The 17,616-nt window shown below is 39.2% G+C and overlaps 1 protein-coding gene across 1 annotated transcript in view; it reads right to left on the bottom strand.

Moving 5' to 3' along the window:
* The window catches only part of LOC133624502 (complement C3-like), an 87,737-nt gene extending 71,901 nt beyond the window's left edge, over positions 1-15,836 (bottom strand). Inside the window, exon 1 of the mRNA XM_061988109.2 lies at positions 15,688-15,836. Within this exon, the coding sequence (XP_061844093.2) occupies positions 15,688-15,758 (71 nt within the window). The 5' untranslated portion in view covers positions 15,759-15,836. The remainder of the gene's footprint in view (positions 1-15,687) is intronic.
* Positions 15,837-17,616: the final 1,780 nt, after the last annotated feature.

Below are 17,616 nucleotides of genomic sequence, written 5' to 3'. Positions count from 1 at the left end.
ATCTGATACCAAGTCGTTACAGGATCATAATAATAATAATAATACCTGAGATTTATATAGCGCTTTTCTAAGTACCCAAAGTCGCTTTACATGTAGAACCCATCATTTATTCACACCTGGTGGTGGTAAGCTACTTTCATAGCCACAGCTGCCCTGGTCATATTCAAAGTCCTCATGTGTCCAGGGACATATTTCCTGAGTTTATAAACATAATATACATTTTTTTAAAACGAAAGAAGATGTTGTGATACCAAAAAATATTGACGTAATCATAGTAGTATCGACTAGATACGTGCCAGTACTTGGTATCATTACAGTAGATGTCAGGTGTAGATCCACCAATGGCGATTTTTTACATTTTGATGCCGGTGAGATACGGTGTGTAGTGAAGCATGTTTAGCTATTCCTCGTCCTGCAGGGATGATACTTGTAAGAAACTTACTTTATTTGTCGCCATGGAGGCGAGGATTAGTGCTTTAGAAGTAGCTAAAACACTGCCGACGACGGATGGACGTTAGCCGCTAGGTAGCTAGCCATGTCTTAAAGCACCTTTTCCTGAGGGCGTTTCAGTGTTATAACTTCACCTTTATTGTTAGTTTTTAAGCCAAAATGTGTCCGTTCTCCCTTTTCTGTCTACACACTGTGTCTGCTTGCAAGTACTCTGTGATTGTGCGCCACCGAACATGCTCGTCTGCTCGTAAACCAGCAATTGATTGATTGAAACTTTTATTAGTAGGTTGCACAGTGAAGTACATATTCCGTACAATTGACCACTAAATGGTAACACCCGAATAAGTTTTTCAACTAGTTTAAGTCGGGGTCCACGTTAATCAATTCATGGTACAAATATATACTATCAGCATAATACAGTCATCACACAAGTTAATCATCAGAGTATATACATTGAATTATTTACAATGTTTACAATCCGGGGGGTAGGATGTGGAGGGGGTTGGGATGGGGAGTTAGGTTTGGTTGATATCAGCACTTCAGTCATCAACAATTACCGTACTTTACGGAGTTTAAGTCGCACCGGCCGAAAATGCATAATAAAGAAGGAAAAAAACATATATATAAGTCGCACTGGAGTATAAGTTGCATTTTTTGGGGGAAATTTATTTGATAAAACCCAACACCAAGAATAGACATTTGAAAGGCAATTTAAAATTAAAGCTGCAAGCAGCATTGGTCGGGCCCGCGTATTTGGCAGGTGCTAGTCCTAAATGTCCCAATACTTTTGTCCAGTGATAGTCATAAGTGTCCCAATACTTTTGTCTACTTTTAGTCTGAAGTGTCCCAAGACTTTTGTCTAGTGTACCTACCTTGTCTGCATTGTGTGGGCACGCTGGTGCTTCCTGCTTTTAAGCAGCCATCTTAAAAAAACAGCAGCGCAGCGGGTCTTTGAAGGGTCATAAAATCAAAACCGGAGCAGTTAGAAAAAAAGCGCTTCTGTCATTGTAATCACAAGGGTTCAATCTCTCTCCTGTGTTAGTTTGAAGGCGAAACGACAAACGCGCTCAGAGGAGTTCGTTTTTGAAGGAAGGTGACCGGTTTTTACAAAAAATTTGTTTTGAAGGGGGAATAGCAAACTTCCTGTTGATTTTTGCTGGGGGTTGTCAATTTATGAAATGTAGGTCTAAGTGAGACCTACATAGAGGTTTTTGTTTCATGTCTCTCCGACCTTCCCAGTGGGAGTTACAGGCAGTTTTGTCATTTTTTTCTTCCGAGGAGCAGTTTTTTTTGCGTTTTATTAAAAAATTGCAGTAGAGCGCAATTTTGAGATTTGGGGTTAGGTTTTTTTTTTAGATCGCAATGTTTGACAGTCCTGATGTGTGCGTTCAGTTTGGTGAGTTTTGAAGCATGTTAAGGGGGTCAAAATACAGCTCAAAGAGGCAAAAGTTACTGTTTTTAGTACGTTTTTGTCTTGAAGGGGGAATTGCCAACTTCCTGTTGATTTTAGCCCGAGAATGTACTATTATGAAATGTAGGTCTAAGTCAGACCTACATAGAGGTTTTTGTTTCATGTCTCTCCGACCTTCCTAGTGGGAGTTACAGGCAGTCTAGTTTGTTTTTTCCTAGGGGGCGCTAGAGCGCAATTTTGAGTTTTGTGGTTCGTTTTTTTAAAAAAAAGGCAATTTTCGCAGGTCCTGATGTGTGGGTCAAATATGGTGAGTTTTGAAGCATGTTAAGAGGGTCAAATTACAGTTTCATGTGGCGGCGGAAGAATAAAGAATAAAACCTTACAAATTCAATAGGTCCTTATGTCCCATTGCATAAGGACTCCCTTTGGGAGTCCTTATACAATGGGCCATGCGGGCCCTAATAAATAAAGAATAGTGAACAACAGGCTGAATAAGTGTACGTTATATGAGGCATAAATAACCAACTGAGAACGTGCCTGGTATGTTAACGTAACATATTATGGTAAGAGTCATTCAAATAACTATAACATATAGAACATGCTATACGTTTACCAAACAATCTGTCACTCCTAATTGCTAAATCCCATGAAATCTTATACGTCTAGTCCCTTACGTGAATGAGCTAAATAATATTATTTGATATTTTACGGTAATGTGTTAATAATTTCACACATAAGTCGCTCCTGAGTGTATGTCGCACCCCCGGCCAAACTATGAAAAAAACTGCGACTTATAGTCCGAAAAATACGGTATATCATCTGAGAAATGGACATTGAAACAGTGTAGGTCTGACTTGGTAGGATACGTACAGCGAGCAGTGAACATAGTGAGCTCAGAAAGCATAAGAACAAGTATATACATTTGATTATTTACATTTGATTATTAACAATCCGGGGAGGTGGGATGTGGAAAGGGGAGGGTGTTAGTCTCGGGTTGTAGTTGCCTGGAGGTGTTCTTTTAGTGCTGTTTTGAAGGAGGATAGAGATGCATTTTCTTTAACACCTGTTGGGAGTGCATTCCATATTGATGTGGCATAGAAGGAGAATGAGTTAAGACATTTGTTAGTAGAGGTGTGGACTCGAGTCACATGACTTGGACTCGAGTCAGACTCGAGTCATGAATTTGATGACTTTAGACTCGACTTGACAAAATGTAAAAAGACTTGCAACTCGACTTAGACTTTAACATCAATGACTTCACTTGGACTTGAGCCTTTTGAATTGACATGACTTGACATGACTTGCTACTTTCCCCAAAACCCAAAGATGAAAAAGTTATTCGGGAGCGCTCCGTATTTTTCATTGTGTACTTGTCTATCAGCGTTGCGTGTGTCAGCTGGTGTGGTCTCAGTACAACAGCCAATCAAAATAGATCTACTTTGTTTTCATCACACAGCATTCATCCAATCAAATTGCAGGACAACCAACGAAGAAGACATGTCCAAACCACACGCCAGTGAACAAAAAATGATACCTAAAATAATTTTGTTTGGGTATAAAAATTACGAGGTGGTCAACACAAAACGGTTTGCAGTATGCAACACATGCGGTTCGAAAATTACTGATGGAGAGGCAACAACTTCCAACTTCGTCCGGCATTTGAAGTTGCACAAAGAACGGTAAGTTTTGAATGTAAGATAACGTTTATTGGCTAAGTAACGTGACTTTTATTTGCTGTGTAGTTAAATCAGTGAGGCTGTAAACTCACTGCTAACGTTATAACGTTATTGCAAACACGGGAATCTGTTGCAGTTCACTACCTTATTCATACTTTTTGTTCAGTGATTTTTTTTAAGCAGGGTTACGTTAGTCAATATATCACACGTAACGTTAGACGGCGGTCAGCAGCACCGCGTATTTTAGCCACCTAAAAAAAAGACAAAAATAGTAAAATAAAGGTCAGTTAAAATGTATACTATATTATGAATATGTGTACCGTTTTAGCTAGCTTTCTGACATACTGTTGGTTGTTTACCTCAGTGGTCCCCAACCACCGGGCCGCGGCCCGGTACTGGTCCGTGGATCGATTGGTATCGGGCCGCACAAGAAATATATATATATATTTTTTCTTTTTTTAATTAAATCAACATAAAAAACACAAGATACACTTACAAGTAGTGCACCAACCCAAAACAACTCTCTCCCCCCTTTTGTTCTGGGCATTGAACATGAAGACTCTTCCTTCACTGTTCCGAGTGGCCATGAGAGTCTTGGCAGTGCCTGCCTCCAGTGCTCCAGCGGAGCGAGTTTTCAGCCATGGTGGCATCATACTACGCCCCCATCGTGCACAAATGACTGACAGACTCTTGGCTAATTTGGTCTTTTGCAAATGCAATGCAGCATAGGGCCCTGACATATAAAAAGTACAACTTTTTTGTTATGTTCACATATATGTCATGTTTTTTCAATGTTAACACTTTTGTACAAATAAGTACATTTGCACTTTATTTTTCAATGTGTTTGTTCTGTAAAGGAATGAGTTCATGTTTAAAATGACTGGTTAATAGTGCTATTATAAAGTGCAATGTCAGCACAATTTTCTTTCCTGCAATTTAAAATGCACTTGTTTTAATAAATAAATACAGCGTTTGAAAAGCATACACAATCTGTGTTAATATATTAGTCTGTGGTTTTAAAAGGACTTGAAAGGACTCGAAACTCAAAATGCAGGACTTAGGACTTGACTTGAGACTTTCCAGTCTTGACTTTGGACTTGACTCGGGACTTGACTCGGACTTGAGGGCAAAGACTTGAGACTTACTTGTGACTTGCAAAACAATGACTTGGTCCCACCTCTGTTTGTTAGGTCGGAATCTGGGTTTAACGTGGTTTGTGGAGCTCCCCCTGGTGTTGTGGTTATGGCGGTCATTTTACGTTAAGGAAGTAGTTTGACATGTACTTCGGTATCAGGGAGGTGTAGGCTAGCGGATTTTATAGACTAGACGTGGTGGGGGGGGGGGGGGGGGGGGGGGGGGGGGGGGGGGGGTTGTACTGATGTTAAATACAATATACACTTCATTGCACATGTGCTATATCACTATATCCATGATTAAAATGCCTTATAATTCCACGAGTTTTGCAGCAGCACACAAAAGTCCGTGTGCTTTATATTGGCACTCACATTGTACAAAATACTGTCTCTGTAACGCTTGTTTTCTCTTTGTGTCATTGGGTTACTTGAGTGTAGTTCACTTTTACGACACAGGAGGGGGCATTGAACGCCTCTTTACATCAGCAAAGCTCTGAAAGTTACGGTGAAATTCGATGTCAATTGTTTAATTGGCAGTGTGCGTCAATACAAAGTGAGTTACTTTATATACACTTTAATATCACTTGTTGTGTGCTTAAAGTGTATATAAAGTAACTCACTTTATATACACTTCACGTTTATATACATATTCAAGTTCACCGGAACTTTCAGAGCGTGCTGATGTAATGAGGCGTTCAATGCTCCCTCCTGTGTCGTAAAAGTGAAGTACATTGATTGATTGATTGATTTAAACTTTTATTAGTAGATTACACAGTACAGTACATATTCCGTACATTTAATATTACTTGTTGTGTGCTTAAAGTGTATATAAAGTAACTCACTTTGTATTGACGCACACTGCCAATTAAACAATTGACATCGAAGTTCACCGTAACTTTCAGAGCTTGCTGATGTAATGAGGCGTTCAATGCCCCCTCCTGTGTCGTAAAAGTGATGCACATTGATTGATTGATTGATTTAAACTTTTATTAGTAGATTGCACAGTACAGTACATATTCTGTACAATTGACCACTAAATGGTAACACCCGAATACATTTTTCAACTTGTTTAAGTCGGGGTCCACGTTAATCAATTCATGGTGCACTCAAGCAACCCAATGACACAAAGGGAAAACAAGCGTTACACAGACAGTCTTTTGTACAAACATGCAAAATAGTGCTGATTTTAGAAGTAACGTACACTTCACTGCACATGTAATACATCACCATGTTGCTGAACATGTTATAATTCTATCAGTGTTGGGTTTCAGCAGCTGCAGGCGTGCATGCGCACTTTAAACACTGAAAAAAACAAAGATAATAATGTTCCCAGGGCGCAGTGTACGTGCAGGCTGGTTTTAAAGATAATGTACATGTCATTGTACGTCTAGTACAGGGGTGTCAAACTCATTTTAGATCGGGGGGCCACATGGAGAAAAATCTACTCCCAAGTGGGCCGGACTGGTAAAATCACGGCAAGATAACTTAGAAATAAAGACAACTTCGGATTGTTTTCTTTGTTTAAAAATAGAACAAGCACATTCTGAAAATACACAAATCATAATGTCGTTGGGCTTTTTTCACACTTACATGTTGCGGTTAGTAGTATTCTATCTTTATTTGTTGTTATTTATACTTTCTGAATAAACTATGTGATGATGTTCATCAGCCAACTCATTGGTGTTCATTTTCAATCTATCAAGATAAAAAAAAGTATATCAAAATCAAATTACCGGATGTTATTTACGTAGTTAGCTCATTTTTCTCGACTGGTGCACTAACATGTGTTTTTTTTTTTTTTTTTTTTTTTTTTTTTTTTACAACTGTAGCATCATCTTCTTCTTCTCATTCTTCTCATCAGCCGTTGTCAGTCCACTGCTGGACGAAAGCCTCAGCATGTTTCTGCCATAGTAAGCAATCTCTAGCTGCTCCCTGCCACTGCACTGTTCCCCCAATATTTGTCTATTTCATCTCGCCATCTCACTCTCTGTCTTCCTCTATTTCTGCTCCCATCCATGGGTCTCCATGATGTCATTAGGGAAGTCCATCTATTATCTGTTCTCCTACTGATATGTCCAGCCCACTTCCACTTACTTAATTTGGTAGTTCTCATAATGTCTTGGACGTTTGTTTTCTCACCCATTCATTTGTTTTTCTGTCTTTATATGTGATTCCGAGCATATTTCTTTCCATGTTGTGTTGTGCTGCTGCTATTTTCTTTTCCATTTTATTTGACAATGCCCAGGTTTCAGCTCCATATGTCATGGTTGGTAACACGCATTGATTAAAGACCTTTCTTTTTAGGCTTAACGGTATTTCTCCTCTCATGATGTTGCTCAGTTTTCCATATTGGCACCAGCCCAATCTGATTCTCCTCCCTATCTTCTGTTCTTGACTCTTTTCTTTCAGGCTAAATCTCTGCCCTAGATAGATATATTCATTATTAGTCACAGGTCCATGAGGTACCATGGAATTTGCCATAACTTTTGTTTTCTTCATATTCATTTTCAATCCACAACATTTGCCGGCATTTGGCATCATCTACCAGTGACGTGCGGTGAGGTTGATGGCTGGTGAGGCACTGACTTCATCACAGTCAGATTTACAAACATATGAACCCTAAAGAGTATCTTATTCACCATTTGATTGGCAGCAGTTAACGGGTTATGTTTAAAAGCTCATACCAGCATTCTTCCCTGCTTGGCACTCAGCATCAAGGGTTGGAATTGGGGGTTAAATCACCAAAAATGATTTCCAGGCTTGGTGCCGCTGCTGCCCACTGCTCCCCTCACCTCCCAGGGGGTGATCAAGGGGATGGGTCAAATGCAGAGGACACATTTCATTACACCTAGTGTGTGTGTGACAATCATTGGTACTTTAACTTAACTTTAACTTTACACATACAAACTGTAGCACACAAAAAAGCACATTTAATAAAAAAAAACGTTATTATGGTCCCTCGGGAAGTCCTGTGGGGAGTGCTCAGAGAGTATGGGGTTTCGGACTGTCTGATTGTGGCGGTCCGCTCCCTGTATGATCAGTGTCAGAGCTTGGTTCGCATTGCCGGCAGTAAGTCGGACACGTTTCCGGTGAGGGTTGGACTCCGCCAAGGCTGCCCTTTGTCACCGATTCTGTTCATAACTTTTATGGACAGAATTTCTAGGCGCAGTCAAGGCGTTGAGGGGATCCGGTTTGGTGGCTGCAGGATTAGGTCTCTGCTTTTTGCAGATGATTTGGTCCTGATGGCTTCATCTGGCCAGGATCTTCAGCTCTCACTGGATCGGTTCGCAGCTGAGTGTGAAGCGACTGGGATGAGAATCAGCACCTCCAAGTCCGAGTCCATGGTTCTCGCCCGGAAAAGGGTGGAGTGCCATCTCCGGGTTGGGGGGGAGATCTTGCCCCAAGTGGAGGAGTTCAAGTACCTCGGAGTCTTGTTCACGAGTGAGGGAAGAGTGGATCGTGAGATCGACAGGCGGATCGGTGCGGCGTCTTCAGTAATGCGGACGCTGTATCGATCCGTTGTGGTGAAGAAGGAGCTGAGCCGGAAGGCAAAGCTCTCAATTTACCGGTCGATCTACGTTCCCATCCTCACCTATGGTCATGAGCTTTGGGTTATGACCGAAAGGACAAGATCACGGGTACAAGCGGCCGAAATGAGTTTCCTCCGCCGGGTGGCGGGGCTCTCCCTTAGAGATAGGGTGAGAAGCTCTGTCATCCGGGGGGAGCTCAAAGTAAAGCCGCTGCTCCTCCGCATCGAGAGGAGCCAGATGAGGTGGTTCGGGCATCTGGTCAGGATGCCACCCGAGCGCCTCCCTAAGGAGGTGTTTAGGGCATGTCCGACCGGTAGGAGGCCACGAGGAAGACCCAGGACACGTTGGGAAGACTATGTCTCCCGGCTGGCCTGGGAACGCCTCGGGATCCCCCGGGAGGAGCTGGACGAAGTGGCTGGGGAGAGGGAAGTCTGGGCTTCCCTGCTTAGGCTGCTGCCCCCGCGACCCGACCTCGGATAAGCGGAAGAAGATGGATGGATGGATGGATGGATGGGTTATTATGGTCTTACCTTTACTTAGAAATTAAGTCCATGCGCCGCAACTAAAGCCCTCACTTAAACTTTCCACGTGCAAGATTGAATCTATTTAAAAAAGTGTAACCGAGGGTTTATAAATGTCGCCTATACTGTATGAAACTACAAAATAACAAACACGGAGGCTCCAGTTTACATGAGGACCACTTTATTTACCTTCTTTCAAAAACCTCCGCAACGTGACATCACTTCCGCTCTTAGCGCCTTCAAAATAAGAGCTCAAGGCATATACTGTATAACAGCGCATAACAGGAACTTAACATCACAAAGAGGAAAGCTCATGAAAATAGGTTACAAAAGTTATTTAATAAGAAGCCAAAAAGTGCAAAAACAATAATGTTCGTGTTGGAGGAGTTGTGAATTAGATACACCTGCAGTCTGCAGGTGTATCTAATGTTGTGTCCCTCCAGTCATTCACAAGTCCTCCAACACCAACATTATTGTTTTTGCACTTTTTGGCTTCTTATGAAATAATTTTTTAAAATAGATTCAATCTTGCACGTGGAAAGTTTAAGTGTGGGCTTTAGTTGATATAACAATTCTACGGCGGGGGTGCAGGAGGCGAGCCTCAGCCAGTGCGTCTTTTGCAGCCGTTTTATGATCGCTCAGCACAAGAAATACTTTACACACATACAGTTGTTGACAAAATACACTGTACATTATATACCTCAGCTAACTAAACTATGGAAATGTATAATATAATTCATATAGCAATACGGTCTCACTGCACAGCAGGCCAGCAGTTAGCCGAGTCCGCAATCCATGTTGAGGCACAAATGAGTGACGTGCCTCAACTGGCTGCTGTTCACCGCACCGTCTCTTCTCAGTATTTGAACGGCAAATGTGAAAATTCAGCGATTTTGAATAAAAATAATCTAAAACTGGTGAAGTTAAATGGAAAATAACTTTATAGTATAATCACTGGATACATACAACAATTTTTTTTCTTTTCTTTCTTTTTACATTTTTAGTGACTGCACGTCACTGTCATCTACAAAGATACAAAGAATTGTTATTGCGACATCTAGTGGACACATTTAGAACAGCGGTTTCTATCATTCAAAAATTTCCGCTCATTTTTATACTTCGCAAACTCATCCCGCGGGCCGGATAAAACCTGTACGTTTGACACCCCTGGTCTAGTATATCAAAATAAACATTATAGGAGGTGTAATTCCACCAAGTCCGCTACTGCTGCTTTTTTCAGGCCTCTGATTGGACAAAATGTGAGTGACAGCAGGTGTATGCATTTGTGTGTAGACATAGACAGTTTTGACATTACATCGTTTTAACCCCGAATATGTGCTTTTGAAACTGTCTGTGTTGGTGTGGACATGGCCTTACACGCCACCATCACCTTATTGTCATCATGTTGATTGTGTTACAACCCTTCTTTTGAAAATACCTCATCGTGTTAGGTTTGGGGTCTCCGGTCTCCTCCCTCCGCCAAACCTGCTCTTACATAAACTCAAACAATGAGTCAGCTATTGATTTTAAGGACTGGGTAAATGTCATCACAGCACTGTTTGCTGTGCCTGGTGTCATGCTCCACTGTGCAAACACGGATCAGATACGGACCGTATATCTGGCATGATTTAAAAGACCCCATTAAAGTGCAAACTGATGGTCTGCTGATCTTTATGTAAGTGAGCTAAGTCAAAGATTATCATTCCCAATGAATCAGTTATAAACACAGTACATAATAGCCCTGACCAATAATGGGGGTGATGGCATTAAAAGGATAAATCTAATTGATTTATTTTTCAAATGTTACTACGCCAGGGGTCGGCAACCTTTTTAAAAAATATATGAAAAATGGAAAAAGATGAGGGGAAAAAAAAAAATCAATTTTTTTGTTTTAATATGGTTTCTGTAGGAGGACAAACATGACACAAGCCTCCCTGATTGTTACAAAGCACACTGTTTATATTAAACAGGCTTCACTGATTCGAGTATTTGGCGAGCGCCGTTTTGTCCTACTAATTTTGGCGGTCTTTGAACTCACCTTAGTTTGTTTACATGTATAACTTTCTCCTACTTTCTAGGACGTGTTTTATGCCACTTCTTTTTCTGTCTCATTTTGTCCACCAAACTTTTAACGTTGTGCATGAAAGGTGAGTTTTGTTGATGTTATTGACTTGTGTGGAGTGCTAATCAGACATATTTGGTCACTGCATGACTGCAAGCTAATCGATGCTAACATGCTATTTAGGCTAGCTATATGTACATATTGCATCATTATGCCTCATTTGTAGCTATATTCGAGGTCGTTTAGTTTCCTTTAAGTCCTCTTAATTCAATTTATATCTCATGACACACTATCTGTATGTAATATGGCTTTTAATTTTTTGCGGCTCCAGACAGATTTGTTTTTGTATGTTTGGTCCAATATGGCTCTTTCAACATTTTGATTTGCCGACCCCTGTACTACGCCGTCACCAACAATAAATTATGCACTGAATTAGCAGCTTTTATCCGACCTGGCACAGGACAGAAGCTGCAAATAAGAGTTTTTTCTTTTCTTTTCTGTTGCTAAAAGGTAGGGGACAATTTCATAGTAAGCCAATCAGTGCCAAAATTCAGGTGCTGTCGTTACAAACATCTATGTTCCGCAAACAGCCACACAAGTGAAATGGATGCAACAATGATTAAAAAACTGGTGCTTTCAGGACAGATGTACATGGAAAACTTTAACGTCATTGATGCTTCTTGTCAAGAGCTTCAGTTACATCAGTTTATAAATGATGTAACTGAAGCTCTTGACAAGAAGCAGTGCTGTCTGTCCCTCTTTATTGACTTTTCAAAGGCATTTGATACTGTTGATTATGTGATTTTAATCAAACGTCTTTTAGCTATTGGTTTTTCTCAGCAAGCAGTTGAATGGTTTGCAAATTACCTCACAAGTAGAACTCAGGCTGTTCAGATAGAAGGTTCCTCCTCGGACGTACTGCAAGTGAAAAAGGGTGTCCCTCAAGGTTCTGTGTTGGGCCCCTTATTATTCACTATTTACATAAATAATCTTGGACAGAATATTCCGAACTCAACTTTCCATTTCTATGCTGATGATACTGTCATATACTGCACAGCACCCACTCTTGCTGAGGCTTTTAAATATCTACAACATGCATTTGACAGAGTACAAGAACAACTTTGCTATCTTCAACTGGTTTTAAATGCAGAGAAAACAAAGTGTATGCTCTTTACCACATCAAAAACTGTAAGATCATCACTGTGTGAGAACATTTTAACAAGAAATGGGCAACCAATTATGTTAGTATCTGCTTTTAAATATTTAGGATTTTTAATTGATGACCACTTGAGTTTTAAGGAGCACATTCAGTATGTTGTAAAAAAACTGAAACTTTTACTGGGATTTTATTATAGAAACAAGTCTTGCTTTTCTTTTACTGTGAAACAGAAATTGGTGGAAACAACCTTTTTACCTGTTATTGACTATGGAGATGTGTTGTACATGAATGCTACTGCTGGTTGTCTCCACAAGCTGGATAGTGTGTACCACGGGGCACTGAGATTCATCACCAACTGCGCTCCCCTTACTCACCATTGTGTGTTATACTCAATGGTTAACTGGACATCTTTATGTGCTCGACGCCTCAATCATTGGTATGTTTTCATCTACAAAACCATTCTGGGTATCACTCCATCTTATCTGTCTTGTCTTTTAACAAAGAAACAAGGAAGTTACAATCTTCGTTCAATGAATGTTCTGCAATTTGTCGTCCCCAAAGTAAGAACTGAACTGGGCAAGAAAGCATTTAGGTTTTCAGCACCGAAGGCTTGGAATAACCTACAATCGAACATTAAACTTCAAACCCTAGTTACGTTGAATGAGTTTAAAGCTTCTGTAAAAGGATTGCAGTCTACCTTGTCTGTATGCACATGTGTCATGTGAGCAAGTTTTAATGTTGTAAATGTGATGTTTTATGTGTTGTTTACTGTTTTTAATGTAACCTTGCTGCTGCCCTCTTGGCCAGGTCTCCCTTGGAAAAGAGATCTTTGATCTCAATGGGATTTTACCTGGTTAAATAAAGGCTAATAATAATAAAAAGGCAAGAACATGCATGCACATGTGAAGTATGATTGTTCTGGATCAGGGGTGTCAAACTCATTTTAGCTCAGGGGCCACAAAATTACCAAATGGTCCGGACTGGTAAAATCATGGCATGATAACTTAAAAATAAAGACAACTTCAGTTTTTGTTTGTTTGTTTTGTTTAAAATAGAACAAGCAAATTCTGAAAATGTACAAATCATAATGTTGTTGTTTTTTTTTACACTTACAGTACATGTTGCAGTTAATTGCATCATATCTTAATTTGTCGTTATTTATACTTTCTGTGATAATCTTCATTATAATAATAAGTGAATTGAGTCTGGCAGAGTGTTAAAAATGCTCCTGTGGGTGAAATTTGTCAGAAGATGAAATTAATAATAATATCAATTTCAAATTACAGGATGTTATTACAATGTATTTTACTCATTTTCCTCAAATGATGTACGAACATATGTAGCATCATCTACAACATCAATCAATCAATCAAAGCTTATTCATATAGCACATTCTGATTCACAGTTAACAGTATAAATATGGAGGTGACATTGGGTCACAGCAGCAGTTTAACCTCTAAAGGCCTTAGTTGGCCACATGCGTGGACAGCACCTTTTAGCTCTTATTTCCAAAATTGTGTACTCTACTGAATTGAGGTCTTATGCCGACATATGGACACTTATACTGCCATCTGGTGGTGTCAGAAGAGTGTAACATACAATGGAATTTTGAAGAAAAAAAAGTGTAAAAATAAAAATTAGCATGTCACTACACATGAAGTACACGTTTGTGTACTTATGGACTAAGTACATCATATAAAAAGATGATTTTCAGTTTTTATTCTAATTAGGGTCCAATAAGCCCAAATAGCAAAGAGAATTTCAAAAAATCATGTAAACAAACAGCTTGGGCCTTAAGACGTTAAAGTGTCTTTAGTGAACAAAGGTGAAAAGTGTCTACAGTGATGTTTCTTCTGAGGTTTGGGGGAGGGGTGATGGTGAGGTCAATCAATCAATCAATCCAAGTTCATTTATATAGCCCTAAATCACGAGTGTCTCAAAGGGCTGCACAAGCCACAACGGCATCCTCAGCTCAGATCCCACATGGGCTACAATGAGAAACCTTGGAGGGGACTGCAGATGTGGGGACCCCTCTGTATCTAGTTAATAGTGTGAGAGTCCAGTCAACTGTCAAACAAACAAGTATGAATTTGAACTCATTTAATTAGTCAAGGGGATACATATTGTTTCAGAATATTTTTGTGCGCCCAGAAAATTAGTCTCCATGCAGTTATAAGTACAACACAAAATGTACAAATTTTTAAAAGCATGTATCTAGGTATAAATGTCACATGTTACATTACCAACAACATCTTTGACAATCAAGGCATAAACATAACAATCCACAATTTGTATACTATCACTACTCAGCAGCATAATGATGTAGCATACAAAGAATTGCTATTGTGACATCCAGTGGACACATTTAGAACTGCAGTTTCCATCATTCACAAATTTCAGCTCATTTTTACACTTAGCATACGCATCTCGAGGGTGGGATGAAACCTGTTCCTGCGAGCCAAATGTTTGACACCCCTGTCCTAGATCAGGGCTATTCAACTCCGTTCAAAATTTGGAAGACAAACATTTTTGCAGCAAGTTCCTAAAGACCCTGCAGCGCTTGGACCATTGTAAACACACCCGTAGATACTTGCATTATCATTTTAAGCGTACCTAAACACAAAACACTGGGGTCCGAACTTATGATTGACATAACTGAGGCGTTCCTCAAGGCACCTTTTTAGGTCCTCTCCTTTATGGGAGTAAGATTTTTTTTTCGTAATGTGATTTATGGAACTAAAGTGTTGCTGTAGCCTCAGATGCAGTCAGTAGTCATTTGTTCAACTACTTTGGTTATAGTAGTGGTGTACCTCAAGGTTACATTTTAGGTCCTCTCTTTTTCATCATTTGGGCTATTCAACTAGTGGCCCACGAGTTTAGTTAAAAAAAACTTGTAAGGGACTCACATTTATGTACTCTTTGACTAGCTTTTTTTGCGGAAGGTCCTTAAAAACAGCAGAGCTCTCCAGTAACTCTGACAAATTAAATAAACCAAAATCAAATGTCTGCTGAAGAGGACGCTGGTTCTATGGAATGTACAAAATAAGACTAATAGTAAAGGGAGAAGTGTGGCCATCCGGTCCTTAGATTTCTGAAAATGTGCCACCCAAAACTGTTTAGCTGAATATCCCTGGTCTCTGGTGTAATCCATCTCAAAATCTAATTTAAAACATTTGTATGCTCGTACAACACTTAAAACCTTTGGCATATCCGTATGTGGAATTAAGTTATGGAACGGATTAACCAAAGAAATATGATTCAGTTTAAGAGACTGTTCAAACTTCAAGTGTTCACAAAGTACACAGAACAACAATTATGATGAAAATCTTGAACCCTTTTTAAAACATTTTTTTATTTGAGACAAATAATATTTATGTATTTAATATTTGTTTACTTACTATGGTATATTGTTTATTTATTCGCTGTTCTGTTACAGAGGACAAGGAAATTGGAAAAAATTGCTTTGGTATGAAAAGGGGTAGGATTAAATAAGCTCAGCTTCTTCCTACTCCTTTTCGAACGTGCTGTAATGAAACAACTGGAAATGTGTGATGAATTACATTGTATCGTATGCGTGTTCCAAATAAACTGAAACTGAACTGAACTGAACTGAACTACCACAGATTTAACTGCACAGCAGAGTACCCAACGTTCCACTTGCCCATGTCTGCTGTCAATAGATAGGTAGATAATGCATTCACTTTCAGGTGAAAATGTTAAAAAAATGAGCCTTATAAGTACTTACAATGGAACTCCATCAGCCACAGAAGACAAGAACGCAAAGGCCAAAGAGGCCAGCAGCCACAGAGGAGTCATGGTCTCCCTTATCCTGAACTGCTGTCAGTAAGAGTCCAGCACTGCAGTCGTCCACTTTTATGCTCCTTTGCATGCTCCTCTTGTCCAATCGCCTCCCAGAGTGCCCACATCGGTTTCCCCGACATCATTTCCCGACAGCAGTTGAGAAATTGCAGAATTTTGACAAAGGTTATCTCAAAGATAAACAGTAAAAAAATCAATCACCGGATCAACTTGAATGACATTTGTTTTTTTTGTTTTTTTGACCAAGTGAACATTAGTTCAGTTCAGTTCAGTTTAATTTTATTTGGAACATGCATACGATACAATGTAATGCATCACATATTTCCAGTTGTTTCATTACAGCACGTCCGAAAAGGAGTAGGAAGAAGCAGAGCTTATTTAATCCTATACCCCTTTTCATACCATAGCAATTTTATCCAATTTCCTTGTTCTCTGTAACGGAACAGCGAATAAATAAATAATTTACCATAGTAAGTAAACAAATATTAATATTATTTGTCTAAAGAAAAAAAAAAGGGTTCAAGATATTCATCATAATTCTTGTTCTGTGTACTTTGTGAACACTTGTAGTTTGAACAGTCTCTTAAACTGAATCATATTGGTGCTTTGTTTGATTTATTTGGTTAATCCATTCCATAATTTAATTCCACATACGGATATGCTAAAGGTTTTAAGTGTTGTGCGAGCATACAAATGTTTTAAATTAGATTTTCCTCTGAGATTATATTTCTCCTCTTTTGTTGAGAAGAATTGTTGTACATTGATTTTAAAACCTTGCGGTTTGTTTTCAAAGCTTTACATGGACTGGCACCTCAGTATATCTCGGACCTCATCCAAACTTACAATCCTGCGCGAGCTCTGAGGTCCGAGAGCCAGCTCCAGCTCGTGGTGCCCAAGACGAGACTTAAAACCAGGGGAGACAGGGCCTTCTCTGTGGTCAGCCCTAAACTCTGGAACACTCTGCCCCTCCATGTTCGAACTGCTCCCACAGTGGAGTGTTTTAAGTCTCGTCTTAAGACCCACTTTTATTCTCTGGCTTTTAACACTACGTGAGTTGTGTGGTCCTCTGTTGTCCTCTGTGTTTTTAAAATGTTGATTTCTATATACCGTTTTAATTGGTTTTACCCTTTAAAATTGTTTTTAATCATATTTATTAGGGCCCGCATGGCCCATTGTAAAAGGACTCCCAAAGGGAGTCCTTATGCAATGGGACATAAGGACCTATTGAATTTGTAAGTTTTTTTTATATTGTTTTTAATATTATTGTGCAACACTTTGGAAACATTTTGTTGTTTAAATGTGCTATATAAATAAAGTGGATTGGATTGGATTGGATTACATTCTTGGGTAGCAGGTTATAGTTTGCTTTGTACATCATTTTAGCTGTTTGCAAATGCACCAAATCGTTGAATTTCAATAATTGTGATTTAATAAATAAAGGGTTTGTATGTTGTCTGTATCCAACATTATGTATTATTCTAATTGATCTTTTTTGTAACACACTTAGTGAATGAAGAGTATTTTTGTAATTATTTCCCCATATTTCTGCACAATAAACTCAGATATGGTAACACTAGCGAGCAGTAGAGAATATGAAGTGATTTTGGGTCTAGAACATGTTTTGCTTCATTCATTATTGACGTGTTTCTTGCTACTTTATGTTGTATATTTTTTACATGAGATTTCCAATTCATTTTTATCATCTATTATTACACCCAAAAATTGGTTTTCTTCTACCCTTTCAATATTTACTCCGTCTATTTGTATTTGTGTTTGACTTTCTCTTGTAGAAATACATTTGAACACATATACATAATCTAAAATAGTTTAAATGTGATTTTGTGACACATTTAAC

This window comes from Nerophis lumbriciformis, linkage group LG27, assembly GCF_033978685.3.
Source record: "Nerophis lumbriciformis linkage group LG27, RoL_Nlum_v2.1, whole genome shotgun sequence".
In the NCBI taxonomy this organism is placed as follows: Eukaryota; Metazoa; Chordata; class Actinopteri; order Syngnathiformes; family Syngnathidae; genus Nerophis; species Nerophis lumbriciformis.
Note: the sequence above shows the minus strand (reverse complement) of the source record. Positions and strands in the feature narration are given on the sequence as shown.